The sequence below is a fragment of the Ylistrum balloti genome, unplaced genomic scaffold (assembly GCF_031769215.1).
Source record: "Ylistrum balloti isolate Yb309-2 unplaced genomic scaffold, AGI_CSIRO_Ybal_v1 Utg371872, whole genome shotgun sequence".
In the NCBI taxonomy this organism is placed as follows: domain Eukaryota; kingdom Metazoa; phylum Mollusca; class Bivalvia; order Pectinida; family Pectinidae; genus Ylistrum; species Ylistrum balloti.
In genome coordinates this window covers 567,608-587,604 of record NW_026782925.1, presented here as the reverse complement: position 1 = coordinate 587,604, position 19,997 = coordinate 567,608, and the positions used below count along the sequence as shown (strand labels likewise).

The 19,997-nt window shown below is 33.9% G+C and overlaps 2 protein-coding genes across 2 annotated transcripts; one reads left to right on the top strand and one right to left on the bottom strand.

Annotated features, from left to right (window-relative positions):
- Positions 1 to 453: 453 nt before the first annotated feature.
- LOC132563804 (perlucin-like protein) lies at positions 454 to 6,940 on the top strand. The gene is made up of 3 exons (XM_060228555.1): positions 454 to 624; positions 2,100 to 2,190; positions 6,699 to 6,940. Exons 1-3 carry the CDS (start codon positions 454 to 456, stop codon positions 6,938 to 6,940), a joined length of 504 nt encoding a protein of 167 aa, XP_060084538.1.
- Positions 6,941 to 14,599: 7,659 nt separating this feature from the next.
- LOC132563822 (alpha-1,3-mannosyl-glycoprotein 4-beta-N-acetylglucosaminyltransferase C-like) lies at positions 14,600 to 18,760 on the bottom strand. Its single transcript, XM_060228577.1, has 4 exons — positions 18,670 to 18,760; positions 18,054 to 18,136; positions 16,600 to 16,765; positions 14,600 to 15,705 (listed from the first exon to the last, which is right to left on the bottom strand). Exons 1-4 carry the CDS (start codon positions 18,758 to 18,760, stop codon positions 14,600 to 14,602), a joined length of 1,446 nt encoding a protein of 481 aa, XP_060084560.1.
- Positions 18,761 to 19,997: the final 1,237 nt, after the last annotated feature.

Below are 19,997 nucleotides of genomic sequence, written 5' to 3'. Positions count from 1 at the left end.
CAAGGTTTGAAAAATAGGAGGGGGGGGGGGGGGGGGGGGGCGGGGGCGGGGGGGGGGGGGGGGGGGGGGGGGGGGGGGGGGGGGGGGGGGGGGGGGGGGGGGGGGGGGGGGGGGGGGGGGGGGGGGGGGGGGGGGATCAAAAGAGTCTTTTAAGTTTCGTTTCATCAAAAGCCGATGATTTATACATACAATATGATTTCTATACTGATAACAGTAGATAATAGGAAAATTTCAAAACGTAAAATAATGAAGACAATGTATAGTTATATAGTTGAATTATTGAATCTAAAATTTAGAAATCTAATTTCTATGTCAAGTCGAGAGCTATTTTTTGTTTCTGGTTTTAAAAATAATGAATTGTCTTACATCAAACATCGTTATAATTATCTTTAATATTCTAATTTTTTGTTTAAAGGTCCAAAGATAATTACATCAGCTGATATACCTTTCAATATGGATATCCCGACAAGTACAGCCAGTCCAACCCCTGGAGTAGTGAAGACTTCGCCAACGCCCGTACCGGTGGAAGCACCACCGTCGGAAGCATGTGAAATGGGATGGATTAGGTTTCAACGAGACTGTTATTACTTTAGCAGCGACAAAAGAACCTGGCGGTCCGCATTGGTGAGTATACAACAAAAAATCATAGTAAAATTTGAATTCCCGATAAACAATGAAAAAAAAATCATAATTGTATTAATTATTAGTTAATTAATTATCAAGTATTAAAATATGATAATTATACAAATTCTTGTAAATCAAGAAACTGTACAGTCTTATTAAGCTTTCAGGAAAAAAACACGTGAAGTTATCACATCACTGCCTTGTTTTTCAGTGAATATGCCAATTCAATATTTTTGCGTATTACACATGTGTGATATTGATTTTTTTGACGTCACTTGAGAAATGGGATGGTGTCACACATTTACAGATGACACTGTGACGTAAGCATGACGACAATACATATAAAATGAACATGACTTCAATTTTAAGGTAGAAATATTCGTTTGCTAGCATATTTGATTGCAAACTCGATCATGTGATACAAAGGATCTTAAATTTGTTTCCATACGGCATGTAACTGATGGAATCCGTCACGCTTTTCGCTTGCCAGAGGGTCGCTAGAAAAAAGAAATAAAACTCGTTTCAAATGGAAACTGTCTGCATTAAGATTAAAGCAGCAAAGATATTACTAAAGGTTTTTGTGCAAGTAACCACTCTCTGGAACAATTCATAAAATGAATTTTTATAATCCCGTCTTACTGTGACAGCAGATAATTTATAAACTAATAGAAATGAAATACACAAGTATGAAACAAACTAGATTTATCGTAACCGTGAACACATTTATACACAATTTAAGGTAATGTAGGAAGGATATATCGATGTATAAGTAATGTAAAGAAATACACAAGTATAAGATTCTATTTATCATACAGATATAGCATGCAAGAGCCTCTATATATGATAATATTAATCACTGCGACAGATAACTCGGGAAACATCACATATTGGTTATAAAACATCACAACTATAAAATACATCGTTTAATAAAGGTTGATTAATTAAAACTACAGTAGCTCTCTTTATTATAACATTATAACAACATATATTTATAAACAATCCAGGAAAATGTCTAGCCATCGATTATACATTTACATGTGTAGGTTTTCATGTACCGAGAGACATGTTATAGATACGGTACACTACACAGTTATCTCCCTTCTAAGACTCTTCAGCTCTATAACGGGATAAAAGTGTCAATACTTCAACAAAACGAACAGAATGCAACCTCTTCGCAAATAAAACGACATGCATCAATTAGTTTTAGTATGAAATAAAAGAAAATGTCTATTGCTAATTCCCCGCCTATCTTCAAAGACTTGAAATTGAATAATTGCTTCCTTATATAAAAAAACCCACAAAAACGGAAATGATATCTGCATGATATATCATTTTGTTACAATCTATGTATGTTAAATATTATTCTTTAAAAGGAAAATTATTTTATTTCTGTTCATTTCGGAATGGTAGCTTACTGACATGAAATATGGTGCTGATACTTTTTAAGATTTTGAATGTCATTCTTCACGTTACAGACACAATGCCATAACATGGGTGGACATTTAGCCAGGATTTATACGACAGAGGAAAACCGCTTCGTAGAAAACACAGCGAGGAATAGAAACGGTAAACACATCTTTTATCTTACTGTAAAATTATATGTTATTGTGGGAATTCATTTTCCTGGCTTAAAAACCTTTCGCGGTTACTTTATTTTTTGTGGATAATTACAGTTCAATGGATCTACTTATTACCAATTCTGACAGTGGACAAATTTTTTTTGTGGATTCAGATTGCTAACACTAAACAATAAAACTGACACACGAAAATTAATGTTTTCACAGTAACAGATTTGAATAGAGTCATGGTTCAGAATATTTAGTCACTCGGCACATAACGTTCTCTTTAAATCATTAAGCATCGATGATTATGAAATTAATCGACATTTTGGGTTTAGAGCCGAAAATATAGAGGAATTTGCCGTGGAAAACTACAAATATTTACCTATAACCAAAATGAACCTCGTGGGTCAATATCTGATATCGTTTTACGGTTTGTGTAAAAAAAAGTCTGTAAGGAAATTTATATGATTTGTCACTGGTTTGAGTGATTTATGAATATATGTATATATACAACCAGACATAAATGACATTAAGATTCTCTACTACAAAAACAATTACGGTGACTAAATAAATACAGGTTTTATCATGTATGTAATTTTATACTTATGTTTTACAATTCTTTTATGTACAATTATCATATTCTTTAAAGATCACTCGATAAAATGACAAATATGACACTAGACGTATATATATCACATTGACAAAGGCATCGCCTGACAAAGCAGGGCGTGTTTGATCAACCGATAGATATCATATTCGTTTGTTGCTAAGGACCGTATATTTACCTGTGATTTATTGCACAGGTAAGTGACCGTATTATGACCTAGTAATGTAGTGCTTGATTAAGATAATTAATTAGTCGTATCCGTCTTTTGTCCTTGACATTATCTTTGTAGCAAGAAGTTCACCAACCCCTTTTGTTACACAGTTGTATATTAAAAATCAAAACGTCTTCTTTTCAATCTATATTTAACCAACATTGCTTTGTTCCAAACTCTAAATGTATTAGTAGGTACTTATTCACGTATGTGTCTTTTGTACAAATTTCGAGATTGCAGGTGAGACACATGCTGATGGGCTTTTATTTCTCGATGTTTGCTGTAAACTGCATGCTACGTGTAGAATAGTGACACAGTTCAGAATATACACATGTATTTATTATTTGTTTTGAGATATATAAAAAAATATATGGAATTACGGAGATTTTCCACATTTTCGTCTAGGTTTTAACATTTCATTTGATCGCTTTGAATTTTCCTCAGTCGCCAACCAGGCTTTAAAATGTATGCCCTCTCTGACAAGTCTTTGAAGGAAGAAACATCTACATGATGCAGGTTAATTCATTGTTTGGCTCTACTGTATGTTTTCTAATTTTTAAAACAGAGACACGAATACCCCCGTCCACTCCCAAGGTAAAGTTACGATCTGTTTTACGCTGATTGCTCCAAGAGATTAATCTGAAATAGAATTGAAAGTTTGTCTGCAGATTCTTATTAATCACAACTGGGCACTGGGATTAAACAAGCTTACTACCGTTTCTGTGGCTCTAAAGAAAATATTATTATTTTCCACTAGAGTGAGGCAGGGTTTTTCCAATTATGGCCTGACCGTTTCTAAATCAGTCCTTTAACTACATATACAACTAGATACGATGATTGGTAGGATTCCTAAGTATTTTGTTTAACGACCTCTCAGCAGCCATGGTTATATAAGGCAGATTCCTGATGTATGCGATGTGAGTGCGAGAGTTGCATGTGTGTGTTTTTGTAAGGTTCCAATATATTCTTGTCAGCATACTTGTGACAGTGCGGAACTGAAACCAACTTTATAGTACTACCACACCGAAATATACTGTAGAAATTATAGATTCCAAGATTAGTCGCCTCTTACGATCATGCAGTGGTGGGCACGGTATTTACAATTATTACACCTCACCTGCAGAGTAATGACATAATGAATACCATGCCTTGTATTGCAATAATACCAACTATAAATAGTTCAGTAGGTTGAAATTTGAACTTTGAACATAGCAACATCAAATAAAGCTCCGAGCTGTGTGGTTCGATCCATACTCAGGAAAGTTAGTGTTTTTCGGGAAGCTGCGATCATAGACCCTGCAGGTCTTAGGTTGTGTCTGGACTAAACATTTTACCTTGATTTTTCCTGAATGGCATGCGATGGTACGCCCGCACGATTTTCAATGCGTAATCTACCAGCTGCTTAAAGGAGAGCACTTAAAATGACTCGTACAGTTTATGTGGCGATGAATCCATCAAACAAACGTTGTATTATTTAGTATTATCTGGTGGACGCATCAAGCGTGCCAAACCGTTATCTTGTAAGATAGGAAAACCTCTATCAATATTTATGTGAATTAAGTACTGGAATTTCGAATGGTCTTGTGATATCGGAAAAATAAAATCTAATGGAAATAAATGGAAAGCTAGGAATGTTCACAATCATCTCCATTCGATGACTTTGGAATATTTGCATTAAAAATGCACAGAATTATTCCTGCGATACCTACTGTATTCATAAGCATTTCGACCTGGTTGTTAATAAGTTAGGTGAATTTCACTCATGTAGGTAAGGCTTATCACAAATGTCACGATATAGACCTTGTAGCTAAATGTCGAGGTTATGCAATTTCTCGATCAACATATTTTTAAAGTCATCCCATATCGTTAAGTATGACATTTATTGAACTATGGGATTGGTACACCTCCTAATCTATGTTATAACATTTTAGACCAAATTTCCTCAGTACGTTCCTACATTTCATTGCTTCAACTCCTGAAGTTACAGACAAGTCCTAGAAGGACGAATCAACTGTATGTTACAGTTTAACTTCTTATGTGGCTCTACTTGACCTAACTTTAAAATCTTGTAAGGTGCTGTTCACTTGAATGTCTTCAGTGTGGGCTTTTGCAATATCCAAATAGTATACTAAAACCGAATTAGCATATTTGCTCATAGAAACAAAACTAGAACTGTACAACAAAACACACAGGCGATACTGCATGTAGCAAAACAAATAATTATACTTTCATAGAGATGTTTTGTCATTCCAAGTCGCGTCAGTGAAGTTTATAGCCTAAATTGTTGAAACATAGTAAGTGACTGAGGAAATTCTACGAGAAAAGTGTGATTTTTCATAAAAAGTATTTTGTTAATATTGAATAAAAAAAATTACGTTTTAAACTTCATTTCCTACAATATAAGTAAAGCGAGATCTATGCTTTCACGGAAAGGGATTCACCTTTCTGTACTTACTGTATGATGTTCAATTTATTTTCTTATTTAAGCAGCTCGATGTCAATTAAGTTTAAACACTGTAATTGTGTTCTCATACATTCTATGGGTGGAGTAGATTCAAAATGAACCTCTGGTCGACTGATTTCTCCGATCAAGCGAACAGTAATCAGTTAAAGCATTACTTCTCAATTTCGATGTGTTATCCTCACAAAAACAAAACAAAAAATTGTGTTTGATTGATAAACTCAAACACGAGAGGGTGTGCTTTTATTTCTTTTTAAGCAATAAAAGTGTAAGTTTAAACAAGCGACCTCCCGAAATAATTGACACAAATAATTTCACCATCAACTTCAGACGTCATCGCTCTCGTCTCAAGGCAATTGTTCCGGTCTTACAATCTCGTTTATAAATTTCTTTAACCATTAGTTTTAGATAGAAGATGAATTGCAGTGATCGATTAGTCCGGCGTGACTTGGTTTCACTCCCACGCCTTACACTATTGATCATTAACTTTAAAGGACATGTCAACTTCACTTTGAAATGGGGAAATTAAGGATCTGCAAAAACAAATGTCTGATACAAATTAGTAGAACAACATACAATATCGAATCTCTTCACGTTCGCTTTTGTTTTTATGAAAAATAGCAGATATACTTGATCTTTTCATGAATTTTATGTTCACACACACAAACGAACACAAACAAACACATACACACACACACCGCTACACCATCACACACACACATATTCATATGAGATTTATGAAACCTGTCGGATATATATTTTTTTTCAATTCACCGAGATTCGAGTGATTCTGAAGATTTTTTGCATAAATCTCTTGTGTTATGGAAACGACTTAAATATCCTGTTCGTTATATTGCTTAGAACTTTTTGCAAAAAATCGTGAAATATTCCTATTATTGGACGGGTGTTAAATCTTAATCGGTGATATTATCCTTCAATCTATTTTTGGGTGACGTCACAATGCATATGACGTCATGAAGTTATTACAAGTACGTCAAAATTTAAGGAAACAAAATAAATCTTCAGGCAAGCAATGCTAGGTCATGCAGAGTGTTATTACATAAATAACAGAGTAGGTATGTAATAAAATATTATCAAAATAATACTTGATTCCAAATATCAAATGAAGTTTCATATTTTTCAACTTGCTCTTATCTTTTTGGGTTTTTTTTTCATATATCTATTTATTAAGTTATCTCTTTGTAACAAAGTAAAATAATTGCAATTTCCTAGATGGCGGACCTTACGATGGTTATTGGCTGGGAGGATCGGACCTCCGGAATGAGGGTGTGTGGGAATGGCATGAAACCCAGAAGGAAATTGGACCGGTGTTCTGGCACCAGAGTGAGCCAAACAGTTTCCAAGGTGAACAAGACTGTCTCCAATTGTTCGTCCATCACGGTTTTCAATGGGATGACGAAGTGTGTACGTTTCTAAGACACTACGTGTGTGAGAAATCCGCGAAATTGGACTAAAGATGTGTCCATATTTTTATTCCTTCACTTCTATGAAAATATGATATCGTTCATTATGCTTTATGTTTCCCAAATTATGCTTGGAAATTGCAGTGTTCAGAGATAAAGTGAGAAAGTGCAATTCAGAGTATAAATAATGTTAAAACAAATTTTTCATAGATTGATCTTCGCGGTTTTACTAAGGGATGTACTTTTTACTGAGTCATGAAATGGATAATTGTTCTATTTATTATTTCTGTATTTTGATATTTTTTTCGGAGCTTTAATCCAATTAGACCTCAAAATAACAACCGTTTCCAGTAGTAAACTTTGATCACCAAGTGCCAATATCCGTTACAATGACCGGATTGTCAGAGAGCCGGATTAAAGGGGAAATGTTTATACGAAACGGACATCGGGATGATCTGAATAGTGACCTCGAGCTGATTTGTGGAAAGAAATTGGTGACATTCAAATCGAGGTCATTTGTAAAAACCAGTCTGTAATTCACCATAAAATCAAAAACTGATACATCTAAAAAATTTCAGTTTTGTAAGAAAAGAAGGTAAATATTTGTTTAATAAACCGGGTGTACCTGTTTCGAAAACCGGAAGTGTCCATTAATCACTTTGTACGGAGACTAGGATTAACAAAGTCTACCTACCATATGTGAAAAAGATTTATGAAATATGTTTTCTTTAAGGAATCACAGTAAATATTCTCTGTGACATGTTATTCCATCAAGATTCTTCCCGAAACACAGACTCTCCTACAACATTCAGCGTCAAAACAGAATTACTACAGCTGATATAGAACTTTGTTTATTGTATGAAGACAAGGTCACAAATACATACCGACATATTTTCTTTTGTCGAAAGAAACCCTCTCATATTTACTTCTGGAATATCATTATTTACGTTAACTTTTCATATCTTTTTGTAAGAATCAGTAAATTTAAAGAGAATGTATATTTATGTGACAAATTGGGATGTTTTTAAATACTGTTACAAATGAAAGAGTTTCGTGGGTTATACAAGATAGATTAAACTACCAAATAAAAAAAGATAAAAAAGAATAATTCTAGATCAGCTAACAATTTATACCATAACAAGCTTAATCACAAAAAGATACATGATCCAATATTAAGCATAATCGTGAAAAAGCTGAATCATTTCCATAGATAAATACATTCCAAATGAAATCAGATTGTTTATGTAAATACATTTTTGTATAATCGTTATCATTATTACTTTGTTATTTGTCGTTATTGTTGACTAATTTTATGTTTTAACTGTAACAATGTTTCCTGCCGTTGACAAAATTAATGATACTGTAAAACTATATTTTTTCGTGGGTTCCATATTCGTCCATTTTTTAAAAAAGAAGTACCATTTCATGGACACTTCATTTCGTGGATATCTATAGCTTTTTATGTCTGCTTATACTAGTTTATGGACAAAATGATTCACGGATTAAGAGTACCCGCGAAATCACAAAAAATAATCCCAACTAAAATTAATTATTTTACAGTAACAGTAAAAATTAATCTGACTTCCACAAAATTGACTACATGTATTTGTATTTAGTTTATTTCTTGTGAAGATTCATACTTGAACTTTATTTATCTATTTAATATGACACAAAGATGTTTTCTTAAGAAACAGCATAATTCCAAAGATTTTTTGTTGTTGCAATCATATGTCTATTTCATACACAAACTACACTGTTCTATTCTTCCCACGACATATACGATTATACAAAATACTTGTAAGTGAATATTATGTTTCGATACTGATTCGGAATCAGATATAACACAGAAAGTTTCAACAAATATTTGGATGGATAATCGTGATATATTTGACTAGAAACAGGATGGCAATTGAAGCAAGCAACGATCAATGAATGTCCTTATATCGAAGTTGTCGCGTCCGCTAGCGAGCGGCAGTATGTCGAGGTGAAATTGCATACATTAAAATGTTTACGTAACTCGAAACGGAAAGGGAGATTGACATGATATGTGATGTTTCGATATTTGTTGAATTTTAATACTTATACATGTATATGATATTCACGATTTAAATTAAGATAATGATATCTAGATAAAGAATATATTGAATTTAATGATTTCTAAGGAAGCTATGGTCATTTCCCATATAAATGCGCATCTTGATAATGTATTGCTTATGTTTTGTTTCAACTTTCAATAAATGTTTCCTAATACTATCCAGTCTCCGAGTTTGTTTCAATATCGATAACGCTGGGAGAAAACCCTTTGGTTTGGTTCCTGTATCAACTTTTCCTATAACATGGAAACATTCTATTTCCGAAGTCTTATCACTTTATCATAGTCTGAATACAATACCAGGGTTAATTGAGCCTTTTGTTCGTCATGTGACGTCCAGTAACTTTTCACATCTTTTATGTTCTTCTTAAGAACCACTGAACCCATTCTAACTAAATGTGGTCGCTAGCATCAATACCTGAAGGAATAAAAATTCTGTTCCCCATCCTCAGGGGGTTTACGGCATGGGTTAAATACAACGAAAAAATATTATTTTAAATAGAAGTAATTTATATAGGTGTGATCTCCAAGAACAGCTCAAGCAATATAGCCAAATTTAGCCTCCAGACACTGAGACTATTTGGAACGAAGCCAAAATACTGAAACGACAATAAAATTCTAACTCGTTTGAAACCTGTCAACTTTTCGATAACCTTACATATTTGAGTTTTTATTCTCACAACAATACCATGTATTTAAAGATAACTATATATATGTCCCAAGCTACTATCTAGGACTCTAATGCTGCCAACATGTCAAGCAAAATCAACAGGCGTTTAGCCGACATTGTAATTTCTCGTATAGACGTGACATCATGAATAATTTAGACGGTTCTAAAGCCGTGGATCTGGTCTTGTAAATGTCAGATTATATATATAATTATTGATCCCTTGAGTGAGATATTTATTAATTTCCTATCTGCTATGGATCATAAACTTTGGAAACAGGTAAATGCTTCACCTGTTTATAAGGATATGAAAAAAATAACCAAAACCAAATTAAAAATCTATTCTTTTACAATCTCTAGTTGGCATGCTTGTTGAACGATGTGTGTGCAAGCAGAGTAATACTTAAAAATTCTCTCTTGCTTCCAAATCTGTCGGTCTTTAGGACTGGAAAGTCGCCTCGAAAACAGTTTCCTTCAATCACACTGACAAAACATCAGCATCAGATACAGGTAAAAAAATTAGTAGGGTTTTCTGTGTTATTAGCAGAAATGGATTTTGGCATCATGATCTGATCTTGAAACTATCTAACTTTGACTTTGTGGAAATTTATTGAAATGGTTTATGTTACCAGAGAAAATTCGGAATTGGTTACACCCCACATTCATTCTTATATTTCATAATTTTCATACCTTCATTCTAGTTATTTTATACTAGAAGGGAGATAACTCCTATATTATCCTAAAGATTCGGAACAAGTCTTAAAACTCGGGGTCCAACTTTAGTTTCGTCATTAAAAATTCCGAAGATGAACAACGGTCTCCTCTCCTCCTTTTAAGTGCTGCGGTGTCATGGGTGTTATCGGATGGTAACATTTAAATATTGATCTTGACATCGTACCCACATAAATTTAGTAAAAAAGGTGGTTAAACGTCAAATTGACTTGATCTTTCAGCTGTTGTCCGCAAGGATCTATTTTAGGCGCTTTCGCTTTAAATGATATAGGAACGACTACTTAGCTATTTGCTGACAGTATGCCCTTGTATAGAATTGTAAGCTCACCAGTGATTGTTGCAGATACACTTACAGAATACACACTTGGTAAAATAGATGGCTGGTAGATTTTATCCTCCTGAAAGTCAGGAAAACTGAAGTTTTATGTTAATTGCTATAGCCACCTCAAACTGTACACCTCTCGTGCATTTTCCGAATGGAGGAGAAAACTAGGTTCGTCCAAAGATACATTATAACCTTGACTGAAAAGATGCTATTATTTGAAGATGTCTCTTGCAGAAAACTTTGAACTGTCCTTTGTTTTAAAATAGCATATCTACAAAACATTTCTGATTAATTACATGTTACATATCTTGAATAATTAGAACTCACATGCATAATAAGAGTATTTATTTATGCTATAATTCAGTAATTTGAAGTGTGTAGATATAAATGAAGACATGTGTTTCTAATTCTTTTAACGTGATGATTTGTAAATTTATTTTTTTTTATGTTTTGTTCTTATTTATGAATAACACGCACTTGTCTCCCCTGAACATCCTCCTCTCTCCATTGCAGTACATAGTGAAATCTAAACTATTTAACATTGATGTGTATCTATCTATATTAATTGTCTCGGATAAACTAGAACATTTTAAAATTAGTCCACCTCAGTATTGTACATTCTAATTAAAGGGAGAGAACTGACGAAACTACAGCTTATTTCCTTCTCATGTTTCAGTCCTGCACTGTTAGGTCAACATCTTATATTAAGGTCTATGGTTTCCATATATATGATAGCCAAACGTTCTTTCTATTAATATATCACATATCTACGACCCTAGACTCTAGACTGTACAGTTTCTGATTGTTTATTTGTAAAGTACGTAACAGGCAAAATTTCAGTATCATGAGCCGCTTGAATATTGAGAAAGCACTATTTTAAGATTGTGACACAATTGACCTCTGTGACCTAAAATTATGTCAAGGTCATTTATATTAACAAGCTTGACAAGAAATTATCTGAACATCTCAAATTTTTAATATCTTGCCTCTAGTCCTTGAGAAATTGAGGGAAATCTTTGACCTTTGACCTCTACCGAAAACCGGAAGTTGACTTTAAAGAAAACGATGTTTCCTGAGAAAAGTTATTTATTTTTTATTTTACAAAACATATCGATTATGACGTCATTGCGCCCAATTTCTAATGAAAAAAAATGTCACTACTTAGTAGTGGACATCTGGGGAAAAGTTTTCCATAGCAATTAAGTGATATTAGGAAACAGATATAGGTACAGAACAAGTTTTACCAATATGTCGGCATTTTACAAGATAAAAGTGGATTTTTAAAAAAGCGTCTAACGTTTACAGTAAATGCTAAAATCCGAAGACATTAAATTCATCGGAATGACATCTGCATTAATCTATCAGAGTTTTTAAAACTTTAAGCTACAATGAGAGGCTACGCCGTTTGAATCTCCCAACCTTGATATACAGGCGTCTACGTGGAGATATGATAAACGTGTTTAAGTTCATGAATGGGATATTTGATCCAAAGCTGGTGGAGGGAATGTTCGACCCTGCAGCGCAAGGAAAAACTCGTGGACATAGTAACAGAAAACATTATTTTACTCAAAGAATAATTGATATTTGGAATAGTCCCCCTTAATGGGTAATTTCATCACTTAACGTTCATGATTTTGAAAAAAACACCTAGACGATTTCTGGAAAGATCTTGAACTGAAGTACGATCATACATCGTCTTATATCTAGTCTAATATTATGATTATATTAATAATACATTGTACTGATGTGAATACAGAGGCAGAAATACCTGCGTTCACTATTATCCTATTAAATCCTAATAAATTAAAATTTCTCAGGTTATACGGTTTGATAGCAGAAACAGGGGTATTCTAAAGAATTTAATGGTCACTATAAGGTTGACCCTTCAATTGTATAGGCTCTTAAAGGTAGAATTGTGTACATATCTATAACTTTTTCAAAAAACTAAACTTTATTGTTAATTATCTTGAAAATTGATTTTATGTTTATATGTTATTTTATTCGTCAGAAAAACCAGCATTCAATTAATTTTCTTTTCCATAATATTTTCGTATTTTCAAGTATCACATTAATCCTGTATGTGAATAATCAAACATTGATATCCGGCAATCTTTGACAACAATGGCCTGCTCCATATGTCAATCACCATTCCTTGTATCTTTGTAATCGAGAAGTTGATCTCACTTAAGTCTGATCGCAGATTTCATTCGTATTTAAACACAATTTTCCATGTGACAAAGAAACGGATATCGACTACAGTTCAAAGACTTCAAAACAAAAGGCATGGAAATATTACCTGAATATACTATGTGAATTTTTTTCATTTTCAGTGGAAATTCATAGTTTGAGGTAATGAAATATTAAAATAGAAATTTTCATAAATAGATTTTCATCTTCATGTGGAAATGCCCTTGGGAATGATATCATCCTCTAATGAACGTTCTGGATGAAAAAAATTAATCAACAGAAATGAAATTATCATATTTGATCGATTTCAGCTTTGCCTCGAGAGATTATATTTCCCTAGCTAGAACTGTTATTGATAATTTCAATAGTGCTATGAGCTAGGAATCTTCCAGTTCGAAAAAGGAAATCAATGATTTACGGTTTCGCTGTATAAACAATTACATGTTGTTTTCCAACGTTAGTGATAATCTGTGGTGGATATAAGAAAGAAAATATTTACTAATTTATTAATCCAGGGAGAGCTACCTTCCTATTTAAAATTCATATATAATTTCAAGTTCTGACTTTGTTTGCCTATCCTAGAAGATTACGTGTCGCTCTAGTATCATAGAAACAACGGGTAATGAGACTAGTTTTAGCTTGAACACGAATGCTCTGATAAAAAATCAAATTGTAGCAGTTCAATATGTTTGAAACAAAAGTCTTTTCAAATCGAATAACCCCTCTTGGTAAATGCTTTAGTATTCGATAGCAAATATCTGTAGTAGCATGCTTACTTATCTCAATAACCCACAATCGTAAAAATATATTTCGAGATCAAACTTTCATTAGATATTTTAAAAATGGGAATAGATATATACATCAATTTACAGCCATATTGGAAGGAAAAACAAAACAAAACAAAAATGAACAATGTTTGGATTTCCTGGTGTCAGGTAAGTTTGACGCCCGGTAAATATTGACCCGGAAATTCTTCAATCTGATTCGTGCTTCGGATCAGAAAAGGGATGTAGTCATATTGACCTATGACCTTTATATGCTGGTGGCCAAAAGACATATTTGACTGTATTCACGTAAATAAGCCAGTATTGGACTATTTAAAGGGCAGCAAGAAGGCACCATATGGATATGGGAGGGGATTAATTGTCTCGAACACCTGAATATCAAGATTTTCTACACCTTGAAGGCAAAGTAAAAAAATGAAAATTTGGAATAGTGTTTTTAATCGGTGTTTGCAAAAAAAAAAACGAATAAACTTATATAATGACTTTTTTCTTACTTAAAATCTAATGACAACACTCTTAGTTTTATACACGTTCATAGGTGGTTGGGTGGCGCAGTGGTAACAATCCCGAAAACACATCGGAATTGTCCGATGTTTAACGAATTTACCCGATTATTATATCACCATAGTGACACTTGACATATTGGATTGATTTGAGTTCCACGTTGACCCTGATATACTTATGACCGATGGTGATGTATACATCTAACAGCAAATTTCTTCATATATGATAATAAGAACAGAGCAATACCAATTGATTTAAACTTTAATATAAAATTCTAATAAAAATACGGAACAAACAATTTAAATGAATTAAAAATTTGAAGAAAATCAATCACAACATCAAAGTTTTTTTTTTTAACTTTTAAATACATGTAATTGATAAGCACCGTGTTATTCTAAATTCCGAACCGGAAAAAAAATCAAGTATTCGGTTTCCGCACAAAAATTTTGATGTCTCTTATGACAAGCCACTGCCGTTGGGGGCGTGTGACGTCAATAGACAGACAGTTTACGTCAGGGGGGAAATCACTAATACCTTGTTCTATTGTGTCAACGTATCCTCGAACAAACACACCCCTCCGGATGAGATTCAAGCAAGGGGGGTTACTCGCCCCTACACGAAGATATCCGGATAATAATCTATCCTTCTCATCATTTTCCCCTCCGGAGATTACAATTACACGAGATATGTTTACGGTTGAGTTGAATTTTAATCTAAAATAATCCCCTAATCTTAAAGATGTTGCCCAGAAAAACGTTGTATTGTCATTATCATAAGCTTTCTTCGGAGAATTGTCCTGAAACATTGACATTGATGTCTCGATTTTCGCCAATGGATTGTCTCCCTTTAACAAGTTGGTGTTATTTCCCCTGTCGAAAAGAAACCTGCTCTTCAGCCGATTGATATCGTGGTGTAGACAGGGTGACGAATTCATGAATGTAACAGACTTTTTAGAAATTGTTTGATACAACTGACGTAGAAGCACGTTAATGTTTTCAATCCTAAATCGTGAAGCTAAATATTCTGCCATACTCTGAAGAAATGCAGAATGAAACAAGGTTCCTATGAATCCAAAATGTCCGAAATCTACTCCGAACCACACACCTTTCTGGGCTCTGGCTATCCTTAAGATATTTCGAACAACGTACCGTTCACAGACTATACCCGGCTCTAACTGGACGAAATACGTAGCTAAGAATCTAGAATACAAAAACAGTAACGCGTTATCGATAATCTCCTTACGCATGTCAGCGTCCGTTTCCGTCGGAAGACCATGTCGATGATAGAGATCTGCTGGTCCGAGGACAATATGGACATGACCTGTCTCATAAAAATCAGCGTAACGTTTCATGACGTCACTAAAAACGCTTAACCCGAGGTCAGCGTCCCGCATGGATAGTTCTAGAACGATAAGGAACTTTTTCCTATCTTCACCGGCGTTTTCCTCCAGAAGGGTGTCCATTGTCTTGAAAGTGTTTTGTATTTGACCAATCTCGGTGACCAATATCCCTATACTGACAAACCCTGGTAAAAGATAATATGATTCTGGCTCATTATCGTTATGGGAAATTTTCAGAGTTTTGGAGAAAGTGAATAATAATGCATACACTGAGAATTACATTTAGATTTTCAGGAAAAAACATGGATGAAAATCCAAATCATCGTCTCACATTGTGTTACTATACAGGGATCATTGAAACACATCTTTATTGTCAATATATCAAAGGTATTGGGCACAAGCTCTTGCAATTTACTAGACCCTCTCCCAACATTAAAATACACAATAACTCCAGATAACACGTGATGGCACAATTTAAAAAAATATACACTAGTACTCAATATCAATTATTACTATCCTACGTATCACAGAGAATGAAAGAAGACGAGGGAAGAGATAAAAGGGGAAGTTCTGGTTGCCGTGGTTGTCCGATAACTAGGTTTGAGTCTTTTGTTGATTTAATGAAGGATAGTACTGTCAGTATAACTTTAACATTCGTTTGGAGGGAGCCATTGTATAAACATAATTAAAAACGCACATTTTCATTATTTTTGAAGCACAACATAATAAAGATATGGAAACCATATGCAAGGATATTAAACGAAAGTGGGAAATATATTTTATATATAAATATATTTTTATATACTTTATTCACGGACATTATTTCAAGACATATATTTTCGCGATTTGATTTCAACTTTGACGATAGAGAAAATAAGAATCTAACAGACATATCAACTTTCACAAAACTAAACATCGTTAATGAATGCATTCCATTTATTCTCAAATAAAGATGGTAATTTTTTTTGTACAAGCTTTTGTCAGCTGTGCACTTTGTCACGTTCTCTGTCTTGATCAGTGAAAGGCTTGACTGTACTTTTTCGTATCTTGACTAGAATGGGTTTCAATATATTACTTACTTGGCTTGCTTTGTTCGGAGAAGTATTCGTATGAGAGAGAACTGTTCTTGACCATAGTGAGTCCAGTCGTCAGAAAATTAGTAATATTTTTGGACATTTTCACCCCAGTCAGAGGATTCTTGAATTCGGATAACCATTCTTTATAGATGATATCCGTCATGGCAGTCTAAAAGATATCAATACAATAATTTTGATAGATAGTTTCAAACACACGTGAAACAGTTTTAAACATATACATTTGGCAACTTCAAATATACAACAGAAATATCTCAAAATATGCATTACATTTCTAAAAAGTTAAATATCTCCCAAAGGACAAATAAACAGCTTCATATACAAATTCTAAAGACCGTTTCTGAAAAGTTAAATAGCTTCAAATACAAATTCTAAAGACCGTTTCTGAAAAGTTAAATAGCTTCAAATACATATTCTAAAGACCGTTTCTGAAAAGTTAAACAGCTTCAAATACAAATGCTTTAGACCGTTTCTAAAAAAGTGACATATCTTCTAAAGGACAAATAAACAGTTTTAAACATATAAAAGACAAGTTATCGATACCATCGAGATTTTTTTTTCTAGTTAATTTTGAGGAAATTTAAAGTGGCTGAAAACGAAGTTTCCTTTTCAAAACATTTATGGTGAAATACAAGCATGCTAAAAGTCTTTAATAATTTAAACACACTTAACAAGCTTATATATTAATGATCTGAAATGCAACTTGCCAAAAATAAAGTTTTAACCAACCAGATAAAAGCACGCCTGTTTTTGCTTTTCGTCTGACTTCCAGTTTAAGGGTAAAGCAATTTTCCACATTTTCATTGAATTGCTTTTAAATATCATGAGCGATAGTGAGCGGAATCTCTGAAGTATTGAGGATGTACGGGATTATCTGTGAAACATTTTTGTGTCATATATGAGGAGAGTGTATTGTAAATGTGCAATATAGTTCTATAATCATCTTTAGATTTCAGATAGACATAATTATTTATATATTTATGAAGTCAATACTTTTCTACGGGGAACTGACAGGAAATCGACAGGATTTTAACACAAGTTTCAATTCTTCGGGATAGAAAATGGCATGTTGTGTATTCGTCAAAAGAGAAGGTTATGAAAACAAACATAAGCTTAATTTGACGGATCAGCTTCAAGTTTTTCAAACAAACTTTTAAAACAACTTTTGTATCTAGCGAGTGCCGAACAATATCATTTACTGTAAAATCGTTTATTTTCGTGGGTGATTTATTTTCGTTTTACCTGTGGGTAATCTAAATCCAAAAGAGAGACGAAATGATAAACAGATAAGTTATAGTACTAATGGGTTTATCAAGGAAGATTTATCCATAAAATCGAATGCCGTCAGAATGTACATTTCTTATGAAACCACGAGAGCTGGACCCTGATATGATTTTGCAGTGTTTAACATGGATGTCTGAAATAAAAGAAATTCTTACATTGGTTGTTATGGTTCTCGGAGTTACTTTCCTCGGGACGGAATTCTTTTCATTGCAGATCTTGTTTTCTTTGTCTGATGGCACTAAAAAGTGCAAAAAGAAAACAATATATAAATGAAAGCGTAGGTACTACATAAACGAAATTTAATTCAAAAATAAGTAAAGAAATACACAAAATATTTTAAGCATATTACACTAACTTCCGGTAACTTTTTACGTCTGTTAAAATATCGTGCAAACTAAGTAACCATTGCAGTTACATTTATAGAAAAAGACGGATTTACGTAACATTAGCAAATACAGATCTGTATGTAAGTATTTGATAAAAATAATTTTCTATGTTTTTTATAGATTCAGGAAGTAAAAAAGTTTTTTTTTAGGTTATCGGAAATTTGGAGATATGAAACAAGTTGAAAAGTGAGAAATATGGAATTTTAATATAGATATTCGACATTTGATAGGATAAAGGATAACATATTCTGAACGATATAATTTTCCGATGAGCAAGGACCAGAAATAGATCTTTATCGCTCGTGTTGCTGCCTGATAAGATTATTAAAGATATCTTTTTTGTATAACTCAAGCAAGCAGGCCTTAAAATAACGAATGTACGTACCAACAAAAAGGATGCGTAGCTGTATAATGATACAGAGAATAAACACGGCAGAAGGGATATATACCCTCCGGAGAGTGATGCGGCCTTTCATATCTATTGGGGATTCTGTTGACAATACCACTCAACACTGCAACCACCAGGTGGCGTTACATCCCATAGGCGGCGTTATCCTCGACGGAAGTCTTTACATCTTACTTATTTCTGAAATGCCATATTACTGTCAGTAACAGGTGGCATTATAATCGTCGGGTGACGCTACAGCTCAGATTTGGATTTTTATCCGATAGGTGGCGTAATATCCGGCGCGTGACGTTAACCTCGTTACAACTTACTCATGTCTTAATGTCCGACAGGTGGCGTTATCTTCTACAAGTGACGTTGTAACCGGTTCAATAGACTCTTCATCTTACAGGTGACGCATTTTGCACACAGAAGGCGACACTGTCCCCGGTTTTTATTAACAATAATGCAATAATATATAAACACTTTCAAATCTCTAGTTAACACTTTCCATCAGAATAATTCTTTTATGCAGCCATATAAATATCACTGAATCCTCTTCATTCACCAGTTTGTGTCGGAACGAACTCAAGTGAGCTTTGACCTCCATGGACATCTAAGAAAATAAAACAGGCATAGAAATCATGAAACCATCAACAATTATAGACATGTTGATGTCAATGTTGTAAGGATTTTGCATTCATAAATCAAAGACCTTAAATGGATTTTAATTTCTACAAAAGTCTTGCTAATTTATTTGATTTCAACTACAACAATGTAGATGTATACCGTCAGTTTATCTAATCCATGCCGAATATTACAACATACCTTGTCAATGATCTACAAGATGTCAGACTCACCAAGTACATGAGTCCTATCAGTAACTTATCACCAATCTTGTCAGTAACTTAATCCCTACCAGACTCACCACGTACCTCGTCAGTAACTTAATCCGTACCAGACTCACCACGTACCTTGTCAATAACTTAATCCTTACCAGACTCACGACGTACCTTGTCAGTAACGGAATCCGTACCAGACTCACCACGTACCTTGTCAGTAACTTAATCCGTACCAGACTCACCACGTACCTTGTCAGTAACTTAATCCTTACCAGACTCACCACGTACCTTGTCAGTAACTTAATCCGTAGACTCACCACGTACCTTGTCAGTAACTTAATCCGTACCAGACTAGTAACTTAATCCGTACCACACTCACCACGTACCTTGTCAGTAACTTAATCCGTACCACACTCACCACGTACCTTGTCAGTAACTTAATCCGTACCACACTCACCACGTACCTTGTCAGTAACTTAATCCGTA